Source organism: Cavia porcellus, unplaced genomic scaffold (genome assembly GCF_034190915.1).
Source record: "Cavia porcellus strain 051 isolate PalLab524CR breed Dunkin Hartley unplaced genomic scaffold, mCavPor4.1 scaffold_13, whole genome shotgun sequence".
NCBI lineage: Eukaryota > Metazoa > Chordata > Mammalia > Rodentia > Caviidae > Cavia > Cavia porcellus.
Window position 1 is genome coordinate 72,097,611 of NW_026947496.1, and position 22,831 is coordinate 72,120,441.

A 22,831-nucleotide genomic window follows, 5' to 3' on the forward strand; every position below is an offset into this window, starting at 1 on the left:
TAGCTGGACCTAACACAGAACACACTTTGGGGACTGAGTCTCAAAACATAAAGGAGCAAAGTCCAAGAGGATAATCTCTATAGGAAACAGGCCCAAACCTCTGAATTTAATCATTAACTTTATCTCGAGGGTCTCTGTGTCCATGCTATGTACTGGCTTTTACAGTAACCAATGCAAACATTTGCTATCCTTCAAAGCACAGAATGTGCGGTTTGCTGGCTCATTATCTTTAAACAACAGCTCCTACATATCACCACAGGAGATGAATTGAAGAAGATTCCAATCTGAGATAGTCAGCAAAAGGGTCTTTAGAAGGGGTGGGAAATAAAGCCTAATGAATGCAACCTTTTCTCCCCTCCCCACTCCCTGCTGCTGCACCTTTGTCCAAAAAAAAAAAAAAAAAAAAAAAAAAGGTAGATGTTCAGACAGTTTCAGAGCCCTCAAGAAAGAGGTCTAGGACAGATTCACACACCTGGCACATGTGAGAACACAGGTTGCAGGTTTTAGATGGAGCCAACAGCTAGCTCCCTAGAGCCAATTTGAATTAACTTGGTAAAAACTGTTTGACAGACCCAGCTCTCATAGCCAGTAGAATTTCAGCAAAATGCTTTCCAGGTTTTCAAAGGCCCAGCTCTACAAGGGCTCCCGGAGGTCTTTCTTCAGCAACCACTAGTGTCTTCCTGTCCTGCTGCCTGCAAGTCAACCATCAGTACCAGTAATATCCGTTCCAGTCCAGTAACCTATTTCCTAGTATACACAGTTCTTGGTGGTATCCAGAGATCACACATGAGGAAAACGTCACACATGAAAGTGGAGAAACCTCTGAATCAGGCAATAAGACTTCCCCACCTCAATTACCAAAGACTTTTTGGAGGATTCCACAATTCTGACAAAAGAACTCCAAAGCTCATTGTTGTAAAGATCTGAGCTGTATGCCTCTCCTTGGTAATATCATGCTACTCCCAGAAAGGACCTTACCATCCAGTGAAAAGCAGTTCTGAATGTTAAGGAACCACTATAGCTAATCCAAGGCAAGCAACATCCCACATCCCCATGTGAAATGTCCTCTGCAAATTTAAAGTTCTTATTAAGAAGCTGGAACCCCAACACTTTCCTAAAAGAAACTCTCTTCAGGAATGGAAACCACCAACATTTCATGTTTAATTGACTATCTAAAAACTTGGAAAGCTATTGATTTTCTCAGAAATGCTCATTAACCTTCTACAGAAAATAACCAGCTTTCTCCAAGGACAAGATTGTTATAGCCTTATTTGGGCCATCTCTGGGAAGAACACACCATTGTATGCCTTAATGCTTAATTTTTTAAAAATGTAAGCACTTCGCTGAGCATGGCGGCACATGCCTGTAATCCAAGTATTTGAGACCCTGAGATAGGAAAATCACTTCAGTTCTAGGCCAACCTGTGTTACATGTATAAATTTAAGGCCAAGCTGGGTGTGGTAGCACATGCCTGTAATCACAGCACGTGGCAGGCTAAGGCAGGAAGATTGTTGCAAGTTTGAGAACAGCCTGGGCCACAAAGTGAGCTCACGGCCAGCCTGAACTGCATAGCAACACCCTGTCTCAAACACAGAACTAAGGGCTGGAGACACAGTTCAGCAGCATAAGTGCCTGCTTGGCAAGCGCAAGTCCTGAGTTCGATATTACAAAAAAAACAAACCAAAAGTCAGCCATGCTGGTGGCTTAACTTTAATCCCAGCAGCACTCAGAAGACTGAGGCAGAATCACTGAGCCTAGACTGCATCGTGAACTCAAGGACAACCTGAAATGCAAGGTCTCAAAAAGACAAAAATACTGGCAAGCACAAGGTCATGAGTTTGAGCCCCCCTCCAAAAAAAGAACAAAAATAAATAAATACCAGAATACCAAGTAAAGCTCTTGAAGACATAGGCAAGGACTTTCTGAACAGAGTCCCAACTACAGAAGTAATACCAAAAAAAAACATGGGATATCAAATTGAAAAATTTCTGTGCAGCAAAGGAAACAACCACAAGAAGAAACAACCTATAGCAGTAATGGTGAATGTTTTAGAGCCTTTGAAGGTAAGAGCCAACAAGTGCACATATGCCAGAGGTTCACTACCACTGAACTACAGAATCTGAAAAATATTCCTTGAACACAGGACTAACATATAGAATATATAAAGACCTCAACTCGGGAGGCTGAGGCAGGAAGATAGATCACTATGAGTTCCAGACCTGCCTGGGCTACAAAGTGAACTCAAGGCCAGCCTGAACTGCATAGAGAGGGACATTGTGTCAAAAAGACCAAAAAAAGGGGCTGGGGATTTAGCTCCCTTGCAAGCAGGTGGTCATGAGTTCGATCCCTGGTACTGATAAAAAGAAAAAAAACAGGGAACAAAGGTTTAGCTCCGCGGCACAAGCGCCTGCCTGACAAGTGTAAGATCAACTAAAATGAACACATCACTGGCAAGGTGTAGTGGCGGATGCCCGTAATCCCAGCACTCAGGAGTTTGAAACAGGACTGCCATAAGTTTAAGACCAGTCTGGGCTACATAAGCAAATTCAAGACCAGTTTGCACTACACAGTGAGAGCTTGTCTTCATTAGGAAAAAAAAAAAAAAAAAAAAAAGCAGTAAAAAAAATGTACACTTGTCAAAAGACCAACAAATATAGGGAAAAACATTTGGCATCACTGTCTATTACACAAATGGAAATGAAAACACAGAAAATAGTAACTCCACCTTACTCCAGAAAAAATGGCTATCATCCAGAATCAAATAATAACAAATGTGGGGGGGAAGTACTGTGGGTAGGGGAGTGACCCCTCTACATGGTTGGGAAGGCAAACTAATACCACCGCTGTGGAAATCAGTATGGAGATTCCTCAAAAAAACTAAACCTGGAAATTCCATTTGACCCAGCCAATTCCCCTTCGAGGTATTTTCCCAAAAGTTCACAACATCACATTACTGTGATACACTACACTGGTACAATTCACAATAGCTAAATCCTGGAAGCAGTCTATATGCCCATCAACAGATGGGTACATAAAGAAAATGTGACATTTGTACACAATAGAGTACTACTCTACCATAAACTTTGTAAGAAAATGGATACACCTTGAGATCACGCTATATGAAATAAATCAGGCATGGAGCTCAAACACTGCATGGTTTCTCTTATAGGAATACCAAAATATAAATAAAGAGCAAAATAAAAGCAATTAAAAGGGAGTGTGAGTTTCTTAGGAGTCCTTAGTTTATTAATCAAAATACTTTGATTTTTATTTCTGCATTTTGTGATGTGTGCAATATTTGACAGTTTTTTTAGCATAGCTGGGCACAGCAACACATGCCGATAATCTCAGTACTCAGGAGGCTGAGGCAAGAGGAATGCTGTGAGCTGGAGGCCAGCCTGGGCTATAAAGTAAGTTCAAGGATAGCCTGAACTGCATAGTGAACTCTGTCTCAAAAAAAACAAAAATAATTAAGTTTTTTAAAAAAAATTTTAAGCTTTAGATGTCATTAACCACAATTATTGTCCATTCATGATAATGTAACTTCGTATTTTTGTCAATAAACCTTGAATGTGTGGGGGGATAAATACTAAAAATTGTGTGTGTGTGTGTGTGTGTGTGTGTGTGTGTCTATGTGTGTGAGAGAGAGAGAGAGAGAGAGAGAGAGAGAGAGAGAGAGAAAAGCTGCAGGCCCCTCACCATAATATAGTCACGCAAGTGTGAGGTTAACAAAACAGGATGAGCCGTTTCTCTCCCTTTTTAGACTGATGGCAGCATGGGCACATCAGGTGAGAGAAAGTGTAGGCGGTGGCAGGGACTCCCAGAAGCATAGTGCAGGAATTTACTTTATTAATACTTTAAATGTTTAAATGTACCTCGCTAGTGTTCTAGAAACTCCCTTGTGGGAGGAGAGGGCAGTGACAATCATCCCCTCTATGTGAGGGGTATAGAGAGGAATACAACAGTGGTGTACTGCTGACCCTGGCCAAATGTACAGGCAGCTCCAGCAAGTGAGAGGAAAATTAATTTCACAGCATTGAACACCAACTCCGGAGCAGTTTAGACCAGAAGTCCATAAAGGATAGCATCTACAGATCTTTTCAAAAATATCTCCCAGAAGGAAAAAAGTAAAAAAACGATCGAGATTCACTGTATCTACGTACCAATTCCATCATGAATGTCTTTAGTATAGTATCAATAACATGCAGAAAAAAAAAAAAATGTTTAAAAAAGAATGTATCTCCAAGGCCTGGTGTGGTCACACATGCCTATAGTCCCAGCACTGGGGAGGCTAAGGCAGAATTGCCCTGAGTTGGAAGCCAGACCTTGTCTCAAAAAAAAGACAAAGAAATAATGTATCTCCATCAATTTATCAATATAAATAAATACTTGTTGAGAAGTGGGAGTACAACATTTTAAAATTTACAGATAACCCAAAGAAGCTTAAAATGTGCTACATGCATGTGCCAACTCCCCAGGATGAATGTAAATCATGTACTGCAAAGACACTAATAAAATACAAAAATTTTTAAATGGAGTAATCCAAAGAATGTATTTATGTATTACTTGCATAATTGAATGAGGATTACAATTAACAAGTTCATATTGATTCCTGGGAATGAGGGAGCTCTGAGAAAAATGTCAGTCTCCTAGCCAGCCAGCAATTACCAGCTGAATAAGGATAGCAAGTTAGGAATGGAAAAGGTAAATACTACAGTCACAGGCATAGACACACTGCACATGTGCTGAGAATTCTAAACAATAGGAGTTTCTAGAACAGAATTAAATGTTATTAAATAAACTGTTACTAAACAAATTTTAATATACAAAACTGGTACCCCAGCTGTTTTAATCCCCATTAAATATTTACAAAAATGTTCCTTTTGTCCTTACCACACCATCATCACCCTACCCATGCTCCACCCCCAAGTGCCAAAAGTTTATTTTGGCTTGACTAACCACTGCTTTGGAATGTTTTGTGACAATGCAGGTATCTAACCCAGAGCCATGAAGGCCAGCTTCCTACACTGAGATTCAACCCCAATCTACAACAAAAGCAGCTCTAGGTCAGGAATTTAGCTCAGTAGTGTAAGAGTCTGCGCCTGGCCAAGTACAAAAGCAGCTCTGGATTTTTTGTTCGTTTTAGTCTGTTTGTTGCTTTGTGGCACTAGAGATGGAACCCAGGGCCTTAACAAGAAAGAGCTCTGCCACTGAACCCCATCCTTAACCCTACAAAAATTGTTTTGCTATCTATTCACTCATATTTGGTTGGTTTCCTCTTTTCTGTTGACTTTCAGCAAATTTCTCTGAGTTCACCCTCCAAATGGTTAGAGGATTTTCACATGGCTACCACCTTTAAATGTAAAATCTAAGAACTAAAATGAGAGGGTCTGGCAGACAGGACAGTGATTTCAAGTAATGTGAAAATAAACTGAGGCTAGCACAAAAAGTCTTCTGTGCTCAAACTGTACAGCAGACCCTACCCTAGACACTAGACAATAAAAAAAAAAAACCACTAATACTAATGCTCAAAACAAAGAAGTGCAAGCACCATCCCTACCCTTTAAGAGAGACTGATGTTTATAAAACCAGCTGTACGAAAAGTAACAATCCCATAGGTCTGAGGCACCCAAATGTAATAAGTCCCTTTTACTATTTATCTTTGTGTTATTGACATCTGTACATGCAACTAAAAAGGTAACATACAAAAAAAAAAAAAAAAAAAAAAAAGGTAACACACAAGTCAGTTAGCAAATAACCAACAGGAAAGATGCTACAGCAAAAGAAGTAAACAGCTGCAATTCAGGGCAGGTAAGTCTTCATTAAATACACAATAGCTGAAAGGACCAAGGTTAGAAAATTTACAGCTGTTCCAAGTTCCAAACATTACCTAAATTAACCACTATGTCCCCCCAGCAGAGGGCTTGCTACTGCTGTGAAACTGAGTTTCCATTTATTAGCATATAAGCAGAATCACCCTTCTCATTTACCAAACCAGCTTAAAAACAGACACAAAGAAAGCTGAGTGTGGTAGCTCATGCCTGCAATTCTAGCCCTAGGAAGGCTGAGTCAAGGTGTTTGTGAGTTCCAGGCCTACCAGAGTCATACAGTGAGTGAGGAAAGAACTCAGGGGATTGCGCTTGTTCTCAGAGTAAAATCCCTAACCTTGCCTCAAAGAAACAGTGGGCAGATACAGACAGCCAGAATGAAACTTCACTTCATCCACACTAAAAGGGGATTCTTTCCCAAGATTCCTTACAAAGATCCAAAATACATGGACCATTCCATAGCTAATCAGAGTTGCAGTTTTTCTTATGCGCTTTGCACTCAGGTGGTTTTATGCAAGGTTTTGTTTGTTTTCTTGAGACAGGGTATCCCTATACAGTTTAGACTGGCCATAAAGTCATTATGTAGCCCAGGGTAGCCTGCAATTCTCAGTGATCCTCCTGTGTCAGTGATCTGATTGCACCCACAACACCTGGCATCATGTGGGCTTTTAACTAAATTGAAAATTTAAACTAAAATTGGAAAAACAATTTTCACTTTAGACCATCTCCCTAAACCCTTGAAGACTAGGACCAAACTAACAAGAGAAGGCCGGGAATGTAGTTCAGCAACACAGTACCTGCCTGGCAATCCTGAGTTTGATCCCTGTTACCTAAAAACAAAACAAAATGAAACAAAACCCTAACAAGGGAGTGAACCCTCTCCCTGTTTTCTGCAGCCTGCTGAGCCTCCCATCTCATCTCTCCAGCCTGCAACCATTAAGTGCTGGAAAATCTCACACTGCACACCAGGTAGATGCCCCATTCTCCGAGAACAGCCACAACAGTTACTCCCTCTGCCCAGCAGCAGCAGTGTCCACTTTCAGGTACTGGCTCAGAGGCCAGAATCAGATCAGGGCAGGAATCTCGTTATTCTTCTCTGTGCTATTTCTCTCAGCAGGAACCTTCCACTTTACCAAATCAGTTCTTAGGCCATAAATACAATGATTCATTGCTATTTCATCTTTTCTTCAACTGTTCGATTAACAATCAATAAGTAAAATGTCATAAGCAGGTTTGGGAACTAGGACTGTGGACTGTGGGTGCATGCACAACTCAGCTAGTGAGACTCAGAGCAGATGGCCCCATGGCCAAAGCAGCCTGCAAGCAGGAGTTAGGCTGGGGTGAACTGGTTTAGTAAGGACATGCAAACTTCAGCCAGGTTCTAGTTCTCCTTGCTGAGGGATTTTCCAGGGGTTTTTTTTCTTTTCCAGGTTTTCTTGAAACATTTCAAATGGCTCAAATCAGGGGGTACTGCCACAAGCAATGGCCTGTCCAGTGGTACGTATGCCCTCTTCTCAGCTATGCTGCTCAGTTAATTTCTCTCAGTTCCAAACCCATCCTCTCTTCTCTGGTCCTCTCATGTGAGGGCAGCTGAGACCAACCAAACCACTTCTCTGCTTTGTCAGCTGGTCCTATAAGGGCTCTGTACCATTGGCAGTATGATAAATGTTTGCTTTTTTTTTTTTTTTAACTTTTAACTTTTAATCAGTACCAGGGATTGAACTCACGACCGCCTGCTTGCAAGGCAGGTGCTTATGCCACTGAGCTAAATCCCCAGCAGTATGATAAATGAAAGAGCTGGCCTTTTCTATCTGCTTCCCCCAACACTCACCCCAATAGCTGCCTGTCAGCAGCAGCACCAACTTAGCACAAGTTAAACATCAACAGCTTCTGTGTCAAGTGCAGACCCCCAAGAACCTTTCTATCTATACGTATTACAAATTTCAGCCTCATCCTTCTTATTGTCCAGCTCTAGTATGGTAGCTGCTTCCACAGGTATTTCTTCTCAGACACCCCTGTGTTCTCTTCTTGCCATTCAGCTACCTAGTTAACTTGATACCATCAGTCTTAAGTTCTTTACACGGAATTACCTCTACTTAACAGTGAGTCAAATACACAAATAAAATTTGGCTATGGGTACAGCTTAGTACAGAACATTCTGGCATTCAGTCTCCACCACTGCCCTCCAGAAATCTAAACTGGGTTCTGGTTTTCCTAAAAATAAACAAAGGTCATGCATTTTGCCCCTAGTTGACCTTGCATCCCCCTCTAGTAAGGGTAGATAGATATGCTTCAGTACTGAAACTTTACAAATAAAACTTATTGAGAATGTTTACAACTATAGCACTGTTCTATGATCTTTAGCTCTAATCTTTACAATTCTAACAGACATTCCCTCACTTCACAAATGAGAAAACTATGGCAGAACAGAATCCAAACCTAGAACTGTTAAGAGTGCTAAAATAAAAGTCATTAACTAACCTACCTAGGTGGGAATGGTGGCACACATCTGTAATCCCAACACCTGGGAGGCTGAGGCAGGAGGATGGATGTGAGTTTAAGGCCAGCTTGGGTTTTATAAGCAAGTTCAAGGTCAGCCTGAACTACATAGTGAAACCCTATCTCAAAAAAAAAAAAAAAAAAACCAAAACAGGTATGATGGTATATACCTGCATTCCCAGTACTAAGGAAGCTGAGACACAAGGATCTAGAGTTACAGGCTACACACTGAGCTCCTGCATCAAAAAAAAAAAATTTCTTTTATCTGAAGTCTTACACTTTTCAAGCTGTCACTAAAATTTTCCTTACTATAACCACTTTTCTTTTTTGGGGAGTGAGGGGAAGTACCAGCAATCAAACTCACAACCTCACACTTGCTAGGCAGGCACTCAGGCCACTGAGCTAAATTCCTGGCCCCTATATTCACTTTTATTGCTCAATGCCTACCTACACCACCTGTGGGCATTCAGTACAAGTCTATGGCTGATTCTAGGAATAAATCTTGGTATTCATCCTAGAAGACACTGAACAAAATCTGCAGATGGTGTCTCTACTGCTGGTCTCATTTAAATGCTTAACACACAATGATTGCTGCCGCCACTTCATTTACAGCTTTTAAAAGCACCTGTGTAGGGGCTGGGGGTTTAGCTCAGTGGCATAAGCGCCTGCCTTGAGAGCAGGCAATCGTGAGTTGGATCCCCGGTACCGGTAAAAAGGAAAAAGACCAAAAAAAAAAAAAAAAAAAAGCACCTGTGTAGTCAGCAAACCCACATTTTAGCAGGGAAATATGTCGATTTTTTAAAAACATAGTCCCAGACCAGGGATATTCAAGTGCCTGCCTAGCAAGCACAAGGTCCTGAGTTCAATTTCTGGTGTATACACTCACACACACACACACACACACATGCAGAGAGAGAGAGAAGGGAGCCTCATTTTTATAATTACCCAACCAGTTCCTAAAGAATATGCAAGGGCTTCTAAGGAAACTCAACAATTAATATTCTAAAAGAAATTAACTTCCACTGTGTAAAAGGTTAGGTCTATAAGGGAAGGTGAGGCAAATTTGAGAAATGAAGGATTCACCTAAAAAGCACAGAGCTTTGATTCCCAGGGGATCCTCACCTGCTCAAGCTCCAAAATTCAAGTAGAAACTCGAAAAATTCACCAGGTAGCAGAGCAGTAAAAATGTGTCCTCAGTCTGTTTCACTCCCTTCTTGTCATCTTCTTGAGACAAGGTCTCAGCAATGTAGTTCAGACTGGCCTTGAGCTCACAGGCATCCTCCTGCCTCAGTTTCCTGAGCTCCGAGACTATAGGCGTGTGCCACCATGCCCCATGATTTTCACTGGCTTCTATATACACTTCTCTGTCCATTCAAAGACCATTAATGTTGACAAAACATGCTGTTCTGCAGAAGCCCTTACAGAATTATCCCCTACAGAACAAAGCTCCAATAATCAAACTTTAACATATAATTACTAAAACCAGTAAAACCAGTACTACTGGGGCTGGGGGTTTAGCTCAGCAGCATAAGCGCCTGCCTTGCAAGCACGTGGTCATGAGTTTGATCCCTGGTACCGGTAAAAAAATTAAAAAAAAAAAAAAAAAAAAAAAAAAAAAAAAAACCAGTACTACTTCCATAAAGCATCTATATGGAAAATTGGCTTTGGACAAATTACGATTGCTAAATTTTTGTGCCCAGTGATCATTAAACTGGGACCATTTAAACTAGGCATGGGGGCACACACCTGTAATCCCAGTACTCCAGGGGCGGAGGCAGGAGGATTGCTAAGAATATGAGGCCAGCCTGATCTACAAGCACAGTGAGACCCTGGCAAGGGAAGAAGAGAAGAAGGGAAGGGAAAAAGGAAGACAGATGGAGAGATGATTAAATCAGAACAGTAAAAATCACGTGTTTGTAATCTCAGTATTTTAGGGTTACAGTTAGGTAGGAGGATGTTAAATATGAGCCCTGCGGGCAACTAGTGATTTAGTGAGACCCTGTCTCAAAATTTTAAATAAAGCAGCTCAACGTGCTGGGCTCAATACCAGAGAAAGAGAAGGGACAGGGACAGAGGGAGAGACAGAGAGAAAGAGAAAGGAAGGAAAGGAGCAAGAAGCAAAGAGAAAAATACAGAAAGTGAGAGTGAAGGACTGGCTGGGTAGGGGGCCTATGCCTGCCTGGAATTCCAGCACTAGGGAGACTGAAGGGACAGCAACTGGGTCACACAATGGGTGCAAGGCCAGTCTGGACTACACAGGAAGACTCTCTCTCAAAACACCAAAAAGAAATGACAAAACCAGGACTAGGGATGTAGCCCACAGCCACAGTTCTTGTCTAGCATACAAGAGACTCTGGTTCTCTCCCCACAACTGCAGAAAGGAGGAAGGAGAAAACTCACTGGTTGTAACTGAGTTCAAAGTAGAACTATCTGGGACTTGGAGAAAATCTCCTGTATGCCAGGCACAGTGACGCGCCCCTGTAATCCCAGCACTTGGCAGGCTGAGGCAAGAGAACTGTTTGCAAGTTTGAGACCACTCTGGGATACAAAGTGAGCCCAAAGCCAGCCTGAACTGCATAGTGAGACCCTGGCTCAGAAAGACAAAAAGAAAATCTATGCTAAGGATGAGAAAACATTATCTTAGAATTAGTCTTATATGGATCTCTCAAAAACCCAGGAGACAGGAATCTTCAATCATTTCTTCCTCCTCCTCTATTCCAGTGAGGACTGTAAACCAACTACAGGGGTTTACAGCAGAAGGAAAGTAAACCAGAGATGAGACCCAAGGGGTAAATGGTTATTTCAGAATAGGATTTAAGTAAAACAGCATCAGCTGTAAATAAAGCGCACCAAGGGATCATCCCTCACCCTTTCCAAATTTGCTGTTAACACATCAGTCTTGTCAATCAAAACAGTCCATTTGGCTTTAGTCAACTCTGTTGTTGAGAAAAATAATTTAGTATTGAACAAGTAGGGGGTCACATAAGCTGGATCAGGCTTTCTCTTTCAAGTCACAACTCTCGAAAGGTGAAGTACAGAAAAACCTGAGTGGTGGTGACTACCTGTAGTCCCAACACTCAACAGGCTGAGGCATGAGAATCTCTGGGAGTTTGAACCTAGCCTTGGGTACATAGTGAGTTCAAGACCAGGTTAGATTAGAGACCCTATCTCAAAAACAAAACGGGGGGGGGGGGGGGGAATCAAATGCTTGAAAGGTCAAGAAGAAAGAGGGCCAGGAACCAGGGTTGGCTGCCATAGATGGCATCTCTGTTCCTCTAAGCAACTGTAATTCTTTGCCAAATATGTTTCTCTTGCTCTTTCAAAACAAGAGTCAGCCTGGACCACCCTGAACTACAGAGTACAACCCTGTCTCAAAAAACAAAACACAGGGCAAAGCTTTGTGAGCTAGGCCTTTAAATCTTTTGCTAGTTTGTAGGGACTGAGGGGAGGAGTGCTAGATTGAACTTGCCTCCATGATAGAACTTACCTCAAGTTTTTGCTGAATTATCACAAAGAATGACACTAAAATGGTCCTGTATTCACTGAGATGAATAAAACTAAAATAAACTTTACTTTGTATGAGAATTAGATGGAGAAACACCAAGATTAAACAAATCATGTAAACTTTAGCATGACAAGGGGTTTAAATCTTAGAGCTACAGAAGCATCATATAAAGGAAAAGTAGAAACTTCTCTATCCTAGCAAGCCAAAGGCATTTTGACCATTTCATTTCAATCACTTTTAACTTCCACAAAACCCAACTTCTTTCTCTCCTGCACATTCACAATTAAAGTTTAAAATGAAACGACAGGGCTGGGGATTTAGCTCAGCAGCATAAGCGCCTGCCTTGCTAGCAGGCAGTTGTAAATTTGATCCCCGGTATCGATAAAAAAGAAAAAGAAAAAAAAAAAAGAAATAAACAAAAAATGTATTAAAATGAAACAACAGGTCAGGGATGACCCATATCAAAAAATAAATAAAATTGAACAGCCAGGGATGTAGCTCAGCGGTACAGAACTTGCCTGCCAAGTACAAGGTCCTGAGTTCAATTCCAGGTAACAATAAACTCAGCACTTGGGAGACTGAGGCAAGACTGCCACTTGGATGCTACCTCAAACAACTCAGAAATCTAAACAGCCTTACTCAAAATTTTGTGTATCAGAAGAAAAGTTACAAGCACGACGTGGTGGTGTACACCTGTAATCCCAGCATTCTGGAGAAGGCTGACACAGGAGAATCCCTGTGAGTTCAAGGCCAGCCTTAACTATATAAGCAAGTTCAAGGCCAGCCTACATTATCATAGCAAGATCCTATCTCAAAAAACAAGCAATGAAAGTTATATATCCATTACCCTCCTGAAATCTGAAAAGGACTCTAGAAATAGAATTTATAGGGCTGGGTGTGTGGTTCAGTGGTAAAAGTATTTGCTTAGTGAGGGCAAACATCTGTGTTCAAGCCCTAGTATCACAAAAAGCAATCAAAAATAGTATTCATAAGTAACAAATGGAAGACAGAAATGGGATGGGGAAAGTCAATTTTACTCAATCGCCACATACTTTCAAGATTTCTTTATCCTGAATACAACTAATGTTTAACTTGGAAAACAAGTCGATGATAAAGAATTTATTGTAGCTGAATAAAGACTGCACATGTAGAAGAAAGTGTCCATTTTCTTCTAAAAAAATGTCATTGTTTCTCAAAATACGCACTTCCATAACTGGAAACTAAAATCTCGTAGACAAATATCAAGTCTATATACAATCTCAAAACCAAGTCTAAAGCCAGGCGTGGTGACAAATGCCTGCAATCAAAGCACTGGGGAGGCTGAGGCAAAAGGATCAGTGTGAGTTGGAGACTAGCCTGGGCTACAAAGTGAATTCAAGGCCAGCCTGAACTGCACTGCAAGACTCTGTCCCAAAAAGACAGGTAGGAATGACGTACACAACCTCTTTATCACTACAGTTTATGATAGATTATGCCTTTGAGGGAACCTTGCCACAAGTAAACAAAGTGTAATTTTTTAAAAAACCAAAGACAACAGTATTTTTTCTTTTTTTCAACAGCAGTGGCCAGGACATGGCCCTACTACTACAGTATATTTAAAAAGGAATTGAACATTTCTCTCTCATACATTTCCATCAGGTTGTGTTTTGTTGTTTTGTTAAGAGGTCTCACTATGCAGAGTTCAGACTGTCCTTGAATCCATTATGTAGCCCAGGATGGCCTGAAACTCACAATTCTCCGGCCTCAGCCTCCCAAGTGCTGGGACTACAGATATATGCCACTACACCAGGCTTTCATCAGGCATTTTCTAACAGACTTATACTCAATCAAAGCAGCAGCCACCTAATGTAATTATTTCCAAGATATAAGTTGTTTTCTGGCAAATTGGTGAGATGTATGCACTAAGAGATTATACTACAATACCCATTTATTCATTTTTAACCCAGTCCTTAATCAAAATCAAAGTAAAAATCTTTGACATAAACTTTTTTCTTTTTTTGATTTTTTTGAGATGGCCTCTTGCTATGTAGTCCAGGCTGGAATCTTACAGCAATCCTCCAGCCCCTGCCTCTGGAGTGCTGGGATTTCAGGCATGCACCACCATGCCAGGCTAGCAAAATTTATTAAAAGAATCCTATTTAAATACCATTTTTATGGAATCAAAGTTGACCCTAAATTTCATCAACATTAGCTGTCCACCTCTAGAAATGGAAAAGGGGTAGCAAAGTGGATTTTATCTAAATGAGTTTTATAATCTCATTCCTTCAAAAAGAAAACTTTAACATGTAGTATAAAAGTGAGAATATTGTACTATTGTGTAAATAAAAATTTTGGTACAGATTTTGTAACTTACATGCGAACACATAATCTAAAATTAATCATGCACACACTGGGTATATGCATACCTGGAAAAGCTGAAATTCTGAAAATGCAGAATAAAATACATTGGTGATGTATTATGACCTCCTGTTTAGTGAGTAATTCAATTTAAGACAGGATACGAATGTATACAACAATTATTTTTAGACAACAAACCACCTTGCTCAAAGCTGTTTGGGGCCATCTGGGATTGGGTTTCCTGGGAGAAGAGAGGACTTAATATGCAGGGTCAAATCGAATTGGATTTCTAGAACAGATCAGGAAGCATTTTTAAAGTCCAACTGCACAGACCAAATACACCCCTTTTCACTCCAAAGAGACTCAACAAAATCCCAGGCCCTGGAACTAGAAACATCATCACTATACTCCCAACAGGGAAGACCACAAGTTTTCCCCTGACTCATGAAATCTAAGATGTCACCACACAACCAATGCCGAAGTCTTTCCTGGGGACCAGGAAAGTTCAAATTCTGCTAGACTACCTGCCATTTACATACAAAATTCTCACTTCCACACACAACACACTTGCATGAGTTCACTCCCAAACCAGGGATGGTAGTGCACACCTGTAGTCCCACACTCTGGAGGCTGAGGCAGAAGGATTGCCAAGAGTTAGTTTGAGGTCAGCCTAGGTTACACAGTGAGTTCAAGGCCAGCCTGAACTGCATAACTGGCCCAATCTCAACTAAAAGTTCACTCCCAGTGTCATCTCCAAGGTAGCAAGACTGTCATTCTACATGGCTAAATAAAAAGCTGTTAATAATGATAAGGATAGGGGCTGGGGATTTAGCTCAGCGGCATAAGCGCCTGCCTTGCAAGCAGGGAGTCGTGAGTTTGATCCCTGGTACCAATAAAAAGGAAAAAGACAAATAAATAAATAAAATAATGATAACGATAACACAAAGGGGAAGCCAGGAGCAAGCAATGTGTTCAAAGTCCTACACTTAACTCCCTACAAGTCTTCCTTGAAAATAAGACAGAAGGGGCTGGGGATTTAGCTCAACGGCATGAGCACCTGCCTGGCAAGCTTGAGGTCATGAGTTCAATCCCCAGTACCACTAAAAAAAAAAAAAAAAAAAGGAAAGAAGACCCCTTCCTGTGACAAGACCTGAGCAACCAGAGCAGCCAAGAGTGCCTGCCCCCATCCCTAGAACAGAGGAAGGCAGGCTCGGGGTGACCTTATGGGGCACAGCCAGCCTGCAGCTGGCTCTGCTTCACTGTGCCTCTCCTCCCCAGCAGAGAAACTAGCTCAGGCAGCTGAACTGTGATGCAAATAACTATTAAAACGCCAACCTAGGTTTTGTAGGTGAACTGCCCCTCCGTTTAGATTTTCAGATTATGATGATGGTTTCTGTTCATCATACCTGGTTTGTCAATTCCAAGGACCCACTTCCCAAGGGCAGCTGAAGAGAAGCACCCAGGCCTCCTGTCCAAGCTCAGGGGGGCATCAGGCATGAAAAAGAAAAGGCACTCTTAATTATTTAGTGGAGTAGAGTTGACATGGGAAGCAACAAGCATATGGTAAAAATTGATTAAGTTAGGGCTGGGGGTTTAGCTCAGCGGAATAAGCGCCTGCCTTGAAAGTAGGCAGTCAAGAGTTCGATCCCTGGTACCGATAAAAAGGAAAAAGACAAAAAAAAAAAATTTGATTAAGTTTGTACACACAGTGAAATGCCAGGATTAAGTATTCAGTCACAATGAAGGGGTGGGTCTATCATCCTCCAAAGTGCTCTCCCTTACCATTATTCCGAAACTGTATGATCATTGCCACCGAAGAGAAAAACAGAACATAGCAACCGAGCATTGATGTCACCTTTAATGTCCAACAAAGATCTAACAATCTTGTTTATTGAAAAGCTAGAGAGGAAATAGGCTGCTCAAAACTGAGCAAACTGCTTTTAAGAGACATTTACCTTTAAAGACCTAACATCTTAATAAAGCAACTTCAACCCAGCACTGCACATGTTAAAAAGTGATTTTTCAACAGCAACCTGGTACTGCATCCTCTCCCGGTTCTAGGTTCTACCAAAAAAGCTTAAAATTTGGTGACTAAAACTTTCAAAAGTCTAGCAATGCTGAGCACCTACAGTTTTGGCCCAAGGGAAACGGAGGTAGATTTTTATACAGGAATATAAATTCTACCACTGAAATTCAAGGCCTCTCCCACGAGGTAAATAAATTCGCTAGCACACAGTGCGCCCACTCACCTCCCCCACCCTCCATTTGATCCTAATCTACAAGTCAATTGGCTCCATCTTTTCAGTTCCCGGGATTTCCCAGAAGTAGTGGAAGAACGCACTAAGAACTTAGGCATAAATGTGAGCCAACTCAAATGATTTAAAATGCAGCATCTAGCCCAGGTTCATACTTAGAAGGAAACTTTACAAAGAAGGCATCCACTAAAAAATTTCTTTTTTCCAATAGAAGTTAAACTCTTAATTCTGCCTCCTCCCTCAAACACCAGGTTAGGAATGGGAGAAAAAAGCTACAGCACTCTGCTGGGTGCTCCTCACTCATCCACTACCACTCGGATTTTTAAAGTCGCTGCAGTCTCCTCACCTTCTAGGCAAAGATACAACGAACACACAGCAAATCTCACAAATCGACAGATTTAACGTCCCTTAACGTCCTGAGATTTCCAGATTCTTGCCCTCGGGCCTCCAATGAATTCGCCTAAGTGCAAGGTACTGGCCCAATACCAAAGTAAAGAGGATAAAAAGGATCACGTGGTGTTTTAAAAAAACTCGTTTTATTCGATAGTTCAGCAAAATCAAGACGAAAGACTGAGTTACAGCCCCCAGATTGTGCGCATCCACGTTCAAGAAGCATGTAGTTGCTCTAGTTTTTCCCAAGGAGTTGAACCCGTGTGTGAACAAGGTGGGATATCTAACCAGAGAAACCGGTTTCCGTAGATATAAGCTGAAGGAGGCGGGAGCAGCGAGGGAGTCCCAACAAAATAAAAGCAATGGGTAAAATCGTCTTGATTCAGCCTCCACCTCGGGGTGCTACCATGGGCCCGCAAGCCCAAACCGTAATTCACCATGATCGCTCGAAGACTAGAACATGCTTTTTACACAGTACTTGATCATCTTCAGGGCAGATACAGACCAAAACTTAAAGGTGAAGGTGCCTTAGACTTGAAAAGATCCAGGTCCCCTTACCAAACAGGAGGTGGCAGCCACGACTGCCAAGCTGTCTAAGCGACAAGAAAAAAAAAAAAAAAAGACTCTTCTTAACCAGTGCGCACGTGGAAAGCGTCTACCCAAGCGCATGCAATATACAACTAACATCATCCACTCACCCAACCACCTTCTCCTGACTCGCTCAAGAGCACCAATCTACGACGTTCATAAATAAAACGAGCAAATGAAAGATAGTGAGAGGCCTCTGGCGGGTCCGCACAAGGTATCCACAACTATTTAACACCCGTCTCTCGCTGGCTCACGCCTGAAATGACTACCTCATTTTTGCCACCCAGAAAGTGTTAAATACGATGGCGGGGCTCCCCCGTGGCACGCACAGAGAAACCAAGTCTTGACACACTTTCTAGATCTTTATCTACCAGGTACCGAAAACTGCCACATCACCAAAATAAAAACAATCAACCCTGAATGGAGAAGGCCCCCTCCCTGTGCTTTGAGACGGGTCAGGATAATCCCCTCCAGCACGCACGCATACACACACACACACACACACACACACACACACACACGAGTACATAACCTACAGGCACAGCTCACACTCACCTCGTCGTCGTGGTTCTGGCAGAAGCCAAGGCGCTCGGGAAACACCGAGAGTATGGAAAAGGGCGCGCCAGGGAAGGGCGGCCCGAGTCCGAGCTGCTGCGCCGCCGCAGCCGCGGCCGCGGGCCCCGGAGGGCCACGCTCGATGTAGTGGTCTTTGGTAAGGCGCACACGCTGGTGCGCCCGAACGCAATTGTCGCACAGGTGCTCCTGGCAGTCGAGGCAGCGTGACGAAGCCGCGTTACCCTCATCGCACGAGCTGCAGCCGTGGGGTCTGCGCAACAGCAGCGCCGACGGCGAGGTGGCCGGGCCTCCCTGCGAGGGTCGCGTGGGCGCGGGTGGCTGGGGCGCGGGCGTCAGTGGCGGCGCGGAAGCGGACGCACGCGGGTGCGCGTGGTGCCGGTGGTTGCTGTGGCCGCCTGTGCTCGCTGGGGCGCCGGCGCGTCCGTTCTTGGGAGGCGGCTCGTCTCCCGTAGCCACCACAGCGTCAAGCAGGTTGCTGAGTAGGAAGGCAGACGAAGGCAGCGCATCCATGCCCGCCGCCTCGGCCAGCACCACTTTCTGGTCGCACACCGGGCAGCGCAGCTTGAACGGCTCTCCCGGAGCGCTGCCGCCAGCCGCCGGCAGCCGGTGCGCCTCGAGACAGGGCCGACAGAAGGCGTGCAAACAGGGCAGGACGTGCAGACGACGCGCCGCCGCCCCGGGGCCCCCGCCACCGCCCCCGGAAGACGTGGACGTCTGCGAGGACGAGGATGACGCGGACGAGTTGGAGGTGAGCGGCGCCGGCGAGCCGCACATCTCCTTGCAGAGCAGGCAGATCTGGAAGTCAGTCTCGGGAAAAGAAGCCATTTGCAACCAGGACCAGAGGAGGGAGGAGACCAGAGAGGAGGAGGAGAAAGAGCGGACGAGGTGGGTGGGGGGAGCCACCGACTCACTCAGAAAAATGCATCGATTAGGCCTGCAATCCGGGAGCCGACATCAGACCGACGCAGCCTCGGGCCTCACAACGTCTGGGCTGCGTGTTGCCAGCCCCAACACTACGGGAACTAAATGCCACCCTCCAGGGGTGACAAGATTCCTCCCGGAGGACACGGGGGACCGAGTACTTTTCGAAGCGGAACGCGGAACAAGCCCCGACAAGCGAGGGGCAAGCTGGGGCTTGGGAGGTCAGCGTGCACCCTGGAGCAGCTAGGGCTTCGCTTCGCGCTAACCGAGGAGTCCCCAAATGGAGAGTCCGCTGTGAAGCCCCAGTCCTGGCGAGAACAGAATTTGGTTCAACGAGTATTTGGTGTGTTGCTTTCCTTTAAATAAATTTAGTCTCTTGAGAAGGGAAGGATCCCCAAACTCGTTAAAGGCGGGAGCAGTAAGTTGCCAAGCCCGTGACCCCCCGCGCGACGCCGGCCGCCCCAAAGCATGACGCGGCAGCCAAGGGCTCCTGGGTGGCCCGGCCTGCAGCGCTCGGGGCTTGCGCACGGTCAGGCGCTGCCTCTCCTGCAAGGCGGTGGGGCCGACGCAGCTGTACCTCGTGCGGGCCGAGCAGCAGCCGCACGCGTGCAATACGCACGCGCGTTCCACGCGCTTCGAGTCTCCCGCGCGCCCGCCCAGCCGGACTGCGGCTGCCCGCGCTAACACGCACGCGCGCCCCACGCGGCGCCCGGGGCCCTCGTGCCCCGGCCTGGCCGGGCCTGGGAGCCTCCCGCGCACTGCTTAGTCTCCCGCTTAGCCGCCAAACAGCACGGGGCCGCAGGTCTCCGCTGGCCGCCGTTAATTATTTATCGGCAGGAAGATATTAGATGTACTCGCTGTCCGTTACACGCGGGCCGTCGTGCAATGCTATCCGAGCTCCGCGCGCGCTCTGCGCCCCTCCTCCTCCTCACGTCCGTCCTCTCTGAAACCTTGGCAGCGGAGGGGGATCACATTTCCTTTGTCATCGGGCCATTTCGCCCTCGCGTTGGTCCCCCCCACTCCGATCCCGAGCCTCGGGACGAGCCTCCTCCCAGGCGTGCTGGAATCAGTGGAACCGGCAACGGCCCCGCGCGGCGCGTTTTAGAGCCGCGTAGCTAATGCTGCCGGCTCCTGCCTGCGTCATCTTCTTTCTAAAACCAGTCGCCGGGCGGGACGCGGGTGGCCCAGGGTGCGCTGCGCCTGCCGGGCTTTGCTCTCGCGGTGCCCTGGCCTCCTGGGGCGTCGCACAACTCCCCCAGCTCAGGATGCGTGCGTGCGCGCGCACGACCCCTTTCTCTGCCTTGCCGCCTCTTCCTCCTGCTCCTCCTCGCAGTACGCCGGTTATTGGGACTGATCGGAATTCGGAATCCTTTTAATCTCCAAAGGAGCAAACTCACTTCCGCCGGAGTGTTGGGAGGGGGCTGGGGGAGGGGAGGGGAGGCAGGGGAGGGGGTTCCAGGCAAACAGGAAACATTAGCCCTCTCTGCTCGGCCTGCTTTTGTGTGCTCCCTCCCTCCTCCCACCAACCTCCTCCCTTCTCCTGGCCACTGGGGAGATGAACGCCCCCGGGCTTCAGTGTGACGACCTTTGAAACCTTACAGCTAGGAGGGGAGAGCGACTCTTCCGTTTATTTAAAAAAGAAAAGACTTCGTTTTCAACCCCTGTCTCCACGGAGGCTGACATCCGCTGCCCTGCACTTTGAGTTTTCTCCCCACCTTTCAATTTATTTTTTCCTATCTTTTCTACGTTTTGTTAAGGCTCTGAATATGTGTGTGCTCAATACCAAAACACACACTTGACGAATTCGGAATCCTAGAATTAAACGAATCTGAATTCTGCTCGATGGAGGGGCCAGTTCCTTTTTGAGTTTTAACGCGGGAGGAGGGGGCAAGAGACAGCTGTTCAAAGGAGACGACTGGGCGAAGGCCCCACAGACATCTGGGTGGTGCCTGAGGCTGTTGGACAGTTCTGGGAGAGGAACTTGCGTGACCTCAGAAAGAAGCTGACCCTGAAGGGCCAATAGGGCCACTTACCAGGATTTAGGGAGAATCTGGCCTGGAGGCTAACAGGCAGAACAGCTGTCCTGGACTTAACACTTTTTAGCTACAGGCATATCTTGGTCCTATTTAAAACGGATACAGGCAACAACCTGTATAAATTCTCAAAACCTCACCCCGAAAGAAACCAAATACAAAAGTTCCTGCTGCAGGATTCCAGTTTCATAAAGAAAATTTTAACAGGCAAAACTACTGTTGGGATAAGAAAAGTACCCTTGGGGAAAAGGAATATTGACGGGAAAGGGTATGAGAGTTAATGAAATAATACATTTGTGTATGCATTTGTCAAAATTTATAATTGCCACTTAAGATCTGTGCGGAGGTTCACTGTAGATTACATCAGTGAAGAAGAAATAATGTAAAAGCTTGGTTACTAGCCCGTGTAAAGATACTTGGATCACAGTGATGGGGAAAGAGTGCATATGCACCTCTGATTTTGCTCATCAGAATCCAGGACAGGAGCCCCGGGGGTTTAGCTCAGCGGTGTAGGTGTGAGGTCGTGAGTTCCATCTCCAGTACAAAAAAAAAAAAACAATTCCAGGACAGGACCAACCTGGAAAGAGCTCTTAAATCAATCCAAATGGACCAATGTGCTAAAGAGACAGTGCTGCCTTCGGGCCAGGTGCCTCCTAAGAGCACAAGAGCTGCTCAGGCCCATGACAGCATGGGGTCCCAGAAAAAAGGTCTGCACCTCAGCTCCCTTCCAGAGCCCTCTCTTCACCACCCATACAAAGTTAACTATCAGGCATCATCTGAAGTATGTAAAGACTAGGGAATCAATAAAAGCAAAACAAAGCTCTTCCTCTTCCGCCAAATGAACTTTTTATAATTTAAAAATCAGGGGCTGGGGGCTGGGGATTCAGCTCAGCAGCATAAGCGCATGCCTTGCAAGCAGGCAGTCGTGAGTTCAATCCCCTGTACCGATAAAAAGGAAAAAGACAAAAAAAAAATAATAATCAGGGGCTGTAAGCTGTAGTGTTCGTCCTCATGTAGTAGTACTAGCACTTGGGCGGCTGAGGCAGGAGTATTACAAGCTCAAGGCCAACCTGGAATACATAGGAAGACCTTGTCTCCAAACATGAAACCAGGATGGAGGTTTAGCTAGTGGTAAAGTGTGTGCCTCCATGAGGCTCTAGGTTCAATTCCCTAGCACAAAAATTTATAAATAAATAAAAACCAGAAGCTTCTTGTACCAGCATTTATTCCCAAGACACATTATTTCCATAATTTGTGACCTGCATATGAACAGCTACACGCAACTCTTTGCATGCCTATAACTTTCTGCCACACCAGCCCTATTCTGGAGATATTTCGTGTACCTTTAGTTTTGGTATTTTTTCCTTTTCCTTGGTGGTTTTTAATTTCTTGTTAAAAAGGAAAACAAATGGGAGGAAAAAAAATCGCCAGAAGGAAGACAGCCCCAGAAGAAGGTTCTGACCTGATGCCTCCCTCTTGGTTTGACTGCATCCATCACCACTGAAAAAGAGAGAAAAGCAACAGAAACAAACCCAGCAGTCCTCCTGACACTAACACTCAGTACATCTTGATCGGTGAGGTAAAGAGTCAACAGAGCCATCGTGGAGGAGCAGGAAGGCTGTAAGTCCAGAAAGAGGAATCGGACCTGACAGCAGTTGGTGGGTTGGTTTTCTGGGGACAATTGCTCAGAACAAACCAAAAAGAAAATGGGGGAGGTAATGTAGCTTCACTTCTTGCCTCTTGAATTGACAGCACTTTTCCAGAAAGCCAGCATGCAATGTAAATTGTTAAATTAGCACATTCCTAAATTCAATTAAGACTTTACCACAGATTAGAAAGAGGGAAATCTTTCAAGGGTCCAAGTGAATCCTATTTGTTTAGAGATGCGGTTATTGTGTT

General features: G+C 44.6%; 1 protein-coding gene across 1 annotated transcript in view; it reads right to left on the bottom strand.

The window, feature by feature from the left end:
* The window catches only part of Trim71 (tripartite motif containing 71), a 68,937-nt gene extending 48,659 nt beyond the window's left edge, over positions 1-20,278 (bottom strand). The window contains exon 1 of the mRNA XM_003473483.5: positions 17,958-20,278. Coding sequence (XP_003473531.1) covers positions 17,958-18,803 — 846 coding nt within the window. The 5' untranslated portion in view covers positions 18,804-20,278. The remainder of the gene's footprint in view (positions 1-17,957) is intronic.
* Between the last annotated feature and the right edge of the window lie 2,553 nt (positions 20,279-22,831).